The sequence below is a fragment of the Podarcis pityusensis genome (assembly GCF_964106645.2).
Source record: "Podarcis pityusensis genome assembly, chromosome: 14".
Taxonomy (NCBI): Eukaryota; Metazoa; Chordata; class Lepidosauria; order Squamata; family Lacertidae; genus Podarcis; species Podarcis pityusensis.
Genome location: NC_138039.1, coordinates 11,314,979 through 11,320,978, shown reverse-complemented (window position 1 = coordinate 11,320,978; position 6,000 = coordinate 11,314,979). Strand labels below are relative to the sequence as shown.

The window sequence follows — 6,000 nt, the reverse complement described above, 5'->3', positions numbered from 1 at the left end:
ACAACTCCGTCAGGGACTTTTACCTGAGAGTAAGCGCAACGGAACGCAATGGGGTTTAATTCTAAGTAGACCTTACTAAGCCCTCCTTTCTCTCTCTTCTTTCTTTTTGGCGGTGCGCGTGTTGCGGCAGAATAAAACGGCCGCCCTTCTCCCTCTTCACCTCAAAACTTTTAATATTGGTAATAACGAAGATTTTCTCGGTGAGGGGCAGGAGGCGGAGGCGGCCTGAAGCAGCTTATAGGCTTCCTGCTCCCCCCGCAGCTCAGGTAAAGAGGCGGCGGAGCTAGAAGCGGCCGGGCAACCTCGGCGACCTTCCTCCGCCTCGCTACTCGGCCGGGCCCGCCTTGCGGCTGCCGCGTCAGACCCAGAGGGCCCCACCTCGCCCGACTCCGCCCCGCCGCCGCCGCCGCCGCCGCCGGGGCCGCCTCCCGAAAGGGCTGAGCCGCTGAGCTGGCCGGTTCCACGAGTTTGACAGTTTGAGAAGGAGGAGGAGAAGGAGGACGAGGGCGCCACGGCAGCCAGCGCCGCCGTCCCCGCCGCTTCACCTCAGCTGCGTGGAAGGGGAAGGCGGCTCCGAGGGGAGTTTTGTTTCTCTCTATCTCCGAGGGAGTTCTTGTCCTTACCCGGCTGGAAAAAAAGGCGCCTCAGGGGAAGGGGAAAAGCGCGCCGGTCGCCGTCGTCGTCCTGAGGGAAAGTTGTCTCCGCCGCCTCAGCCGCAGTTGCGCCTTCTTGCCTCTCCTCCCTTCCCGCTCCAAGCAGCAGCAGCACCTCCACCGCCACCATGTCTCGGGACCCAGAAGAGGTGAATAAGTTGACGGAAAGCACCTATAAAGTAAGTTGAGGCGAGGGAAAGTCGAGCGGCTTCTTTCTCCGCGCTGGGAGAGGGAGGGCGGCAGACCCAGACACATGGGGGGGGGGGGAGAAATACTCATTATCATGAGGGGAAATAAATACTCGTGATCATTAGTCGAACTTCTTCGTCGTATTTGCTTATGGCATGTTTCTGTCCCATCCAAGGAGCTCAAGGTGGGGCGCAATGGTTCCCCTCCTCCCCGTGTTATCCCCACAACAACCCTGCGAGGTAGGTAAGGCTGACAGGCTGTGACTGCCACCCTCCCCTGTGAGCTCCATGGCTGAGCCAGGGATTTGAACCCAGGTCTCCCAGGTCTTGGTCTGGCACCCTTAACCACAAATGCCACACTGTCTCTTCTTGAATTATTTCCTTCAGTGTTCAGGGCTGTTCCTCCTCACAAGAACCCTGAGAGGTAAACCAAGCCTGACAACGAGAGAGTGTGTGTGTGTGTGTGTGTGTGTGCGCGCGACCGGCCCAGGGTTACTCAGGTAGCTTTCGGAGTGGGAATTTGGAGACAGATTCGGTCCTGTGCAGACTTAACCTGGGAGTAAAGCCCAGCGAACACGGTCGTCTTCTGAGTGTCATTGCACAGCTATGCGCTGTTGTAATGGGGCGGCTGTGGGGGGGGTTGATGTTTCAGGGTGGGAGCGGATGTGAGGTTTGCCTTGGCTGCTACGCAGGTGAGGAGTTAAGGTTTGCCTTGGCAGCTACGCAGGTGAGGTTCGCCACTCCTTTATGAGTGTGCCACACCTGCCCTATTGCCTATAAACACACAAGAGAGCACACAGAGCCTTTCATGGTGCCTTTCTGGTTCTCCAAGGTCAGGTACACACTCCTGAGTGCTTAATAGAAGGAGGGGTGCTCCCTAGCAACACCCTTGAAGGGCTAGAATACATGGAATTTCCATACCCATCTGAGCTTTTCCGTGTACAAATGCAGGTACAAGGTGGACGTTTGGTGTCTTATTCTGGCTGGCAGCAGCTCTTCCAGGGTTAGTCAGGCATCTCCCCATCCTTGCTGGGAGATGCCAGGGATTGAACCAGGGGCAAAGCAGATGCAATGTCACTGAGCTGAGGCCCTCCTTCCCCATGCTTTTTCCTAACACCTATCGGATTCATTTAAATGGAGATGCCACTGATTGGACCCGGGACCATTCCCTTGCAAAACACTACAACCTGAAAAAAGAGACAAGGCGTGTGCTTTTGTAAACCAATAGAATATTTAATAAGTAATAATATAAACACTACAGTTCCACTCCCAAAGGCATTGCCCTTCTTTTTCCATGATAGCAGCTTGCTTGAGAGTTGAAACCACTCATTCAGAGTGAAGAGCAAGCCTTATATGAACTATTCCTTTCTGTCTAGTCTGACTGACCTTGGATGTCTGAGGTCTCAGACAGTGACTCTAGCCCTAGGATCTTTTCAGGTAGTTACACCAAGGATTGAACTTCAGCCCCTCCTGTGCTATGCAAGTTGATTCCTTTCAAATACATTGCTTAACATGTTTTCATGTAGAAAGGGCTGGCAATGGATGGCAGGTGTGCTTATATGTAACAGGGCTTGTGTGGGCTGTGGAAGTGCTTTCCCTGTGGCTACTGAATCAAATGTCTGATATGATCTTGAAACCCTGTAACAAGCTTGTAAAAAGGTGGATTTGATGTATGTTTGTAGATAGGGTTGGGGTTTTTCTAATCCATGGTAGTGATTATATGTAGACCTTCGAGAGTGGAAATTATTGCCGATTCAGGCTGAGTAGAAAGGCATATACTCAAGATCACATAATGCAAGTTAGGTACTCATTAATGTAATCCAGGAGTAGCCCAGTGGCCCCTAGATATTGTTGGACAGCACAGCAGCTCCCATCAACCCTAGCTAGTAGCATAGCCATTTGTTACTGATGATAATAGTTGTAGTCCAACAACATCTGGCACCATGCTGGCTAGCCCTTGTGTATAGTAAGGATTAAATGCTTGGTGTTAATGCTGCCTTTGGGGTGAAGGTGGCTTCCAATCCATTTTTTGATTGCTGGGTGCCCAATAAGGTTTGGCAGTTTTACTGGATTGTTTAAAGAATTATACAAAGAATTTCCCTTGTGGGTTTCAAGGCATCTATATTCCCAATCTGTTCAGAATAGGAACCAAAGTTGGGGTACTTTCTGGAGTAATGTATTTGAGAGGGCAAAGATATTGAGGCTAATGTGTCCTCACTGACAAGTTCACCTCAATATAGCTGAGGTAAAGGGGGGAATTCCCACAGATGTTCCTGTTAGATGTATGAGTATGGGCCTGCAGCTCTTAGAATGCGGTTGACGATATGTAGGTAACTTTCCACATTAGAGTACCTTCCAATAAAATGGGTGCTATACTGTCAGGTACCTGTTTGGTGTAAGGCATTGCTGATGCTTACAATTCAAAGCCCGGTGAGAGTATTGCCCAAAAAAGAAGCTGGGCTTTTTGGTTTTTTTTCAGAGAGGATCCCAGGGTCGATAATGGTAGGAGTGCTTGGGCCAATCTCAGGAGGATCCTGGTATAAGGTTGTGTGGATATTGTACCTTCAAGTTCAAATTGCAGTGTTGTAGGTAGATTCTCGATGTAATTCTGTGGAGGACCCTGCCTTGGGTATATTTGTTTGGGAATCCAAGTTGTCCAGCAGACTGAATAGCCCGTAAATGAGGAAAACATCAATGCAGGTACAGTGGTACCAGTTTAAGAACGATTTGGTTTACAAACTCCACAAAACCAGAAATAGTGTCTTGGTTTGAGAACTTTACCTTGGTCTAAGAACGGAATCCGAATGGTGGAAGGGCACCGGCGGCGGGAGGTCTCATTAGGGAAAGTGCGCCTTGGTTTAAGAATGGTTTTGGTTTAAGAACGGACTTCTGGAACGGATTAAGTTTGTAAACTGAGGTACCACTGTATATTAGAGTGATAACCCTGCCATTTAGTATGGACCCCTTTGTGGACTTGGAAGGTTAATCCAGTTTTTAAATGAAAGGTGCTGACGCTTCACATGCAGAACTACCTCTTGAATTTAATAATAATAATAATAATAATAATTCCAACATTGTGTGAAACAGACATCCTGATTGTATAGTATATGCAGGATAATAAATACAGCCTTTTCTATTGATGTTGTATCCAACTTTTCAGAACATTTCTTTTCTTTTCTCAGAAATACATTAGGTAGGGATCACCACCTCTGCATTCCCTCAATATAAAGAACATTGAAACAGCCCTGAAAAATGCTGTTTGAAAGCTCTTGAAATGATGCGTAGCATGAGTAATCTATTTATTATACAAATTTTCTGTATGATTTTAAAGTGTCTGATCAATTTGGAAAGTTAGTTGCATGCATTAGTTGTATACCTCATACGTTTGTAAAATACTTTAACCACCCAATGATTTCTAATTCTGTCCTGGTTTAGAAAAAATCCAAAATATTTTGGTATGTGCTATTTTAAACCTATAGTTGGGGTTTTTGCATATCTGCCATTGTAAAGTCATTTCTTTTTCCATGATAAAAGCTTTTAATAATGCTGAGGTATGTCTGAATTGTTAACCTACTATGGAATGCATGCTTATGTGAGCATATGGCCACATCAAAAAATTGTTGGGTAATCCACAAGTAGGTAATGTAAAAAGAAATCTTTTAATTTTATTTCAGCAGATGCAATTGTTTTATATAACCAGATTTCATGCACCTTGTTCCAACACTGGATTATTTCATCGCTGGTTTTAATAAACTTCAGCATTCTTTTAAAGTCTATGCTGCACCTTCTAGCTTGTTCCCAAAATAAACTTGAATGACTGATTCTGCTAAATATTATTTTTAAGGTTTTGAGTTACAGCATACATTTCAGTGTGAATCTTGTGGCTACTCTAGTCCCAGCAACTTCCTTTCCTTGTGTTTTGTGCACCCCAGTTATTCCTTCTTACTGTTCTAATTAAAACTTCATCACCTCCTGACTGTCATAATCACAGTTAGAAACCTCCTAACTCCTCCATCCATCCTGCCTGCCTGCTTCACCTCACCAAGTGGATGGGCTGGCTCTGTATATAAGAATTTTTTTATAGGTGCCTTCTTAGGCTCCATGATCACTGCAGATGTTGACAGCAGTCACAAAATTAAAAGACGCCTGCTTCTTGGGAGAAAAGCAATGACAAACCTAGATAGCATCTTAAAAAGCAGAGACATCACCTTGCCGACAAAGGTCCGTATAGTTAAAGCTATGGTTTTCCCAGCAGTGATGTATGGAAGTGAGAGCTGGACCGTAAAGAAGGTTGATCGCCGAAGAATTGATGCTTTTGAATTATGGTGCTGGAGGAGACTCTTGAGAGTCCCATGGACTGCAAGAAGATCAGACCTATCCATTCTGAAGGAAATCAGCCCTGAGTGCTCACTGGAAGGACAGATCCTGAAGCTGAGGCTCCAATACTTTGGCCACCTCATGAGAAGAGAAGACTCCCTGGAAAAGACCCTGATGTTGGGAAAGATGGAGGGCAGAAGGAGAAGGGGACTACAGAGGATGAGATGGTTGGACAATGTTCTCGAAGCTACTAACATGAGTTTGACCAAACTGCGGGAGGGAGCGGAAGACAGAAGTGCCAGATGTGCTCTGGTCCATGGAGTCATGAAGAGTTGACTAAACAACAACAAAAATCAGCTACCATACCTAATCCTTTTTGCAAAGTTTTCATATCTTGCATCTGCCATTTGAGAAGAAGATTCTTTAATATCCACCCACACTTATTGTATAGTAGTATTTGCAGAAAATAACTTCTAGGAAGGACCTAATCTCAGACTAACCAACCAAAGAAAAGATGTGTCCTGGTTGCTAGGGGAAAGTGAAAAGAAAACTACAGAGGTTCCAGTGACTACTGGAAAATAAGACAGAAGCAGGAAAAGTACACTTTCCAGGGATTTCTATTGCCTGGTATCCAAACAACTCACTTTATCAAGCACAGCTCTGATTTCATTCATTGACTAAAAACACTGATAGGTAGGAAAAGCTAGACCTATTAATTTAACAGAAATCACTTAGGAGGGGACCCACACATTTTGCTTCATATATTTCTTTCTAGGAGGGCCTTCCATGGTGCCTACAGGCATCAGACTGGCAACCCCCATTTTGGCTGTCTCTTAGTGTAG

General features: G+C 45.9%; 1 protein-coding gene across 2 annotated transcripts in view; it reads left to right on the top strand.

The window, feature by feature from the left end:
- Positions 1 to 408: 408 nt before the first annotated feature.
- BAIAP2L1 (BAR/IMD domain containing adaptor protein 2 like 1) overlaps positions 409 to 6,000 on the top strand; it is a 59,382-nt gene continuing 53,790 nt past the window's right edge. Inside the window, exon 1 of one of the 2 annotated variants that reach the window (XM_080981108.1) lies at positions 409 to 832. In XM_080981108.1, coding sequence (XP_080837234.1) covers positions 782 to 832 — 51 coding nt within the window. In that variant the 5' untranslated portion in view covers positions 409 to 781. The remainder of the gene's footprint in view (positions 833 to 6,000) is intronic. The other variant, XM_080981109.1, reaches the window with a different exon arrangement.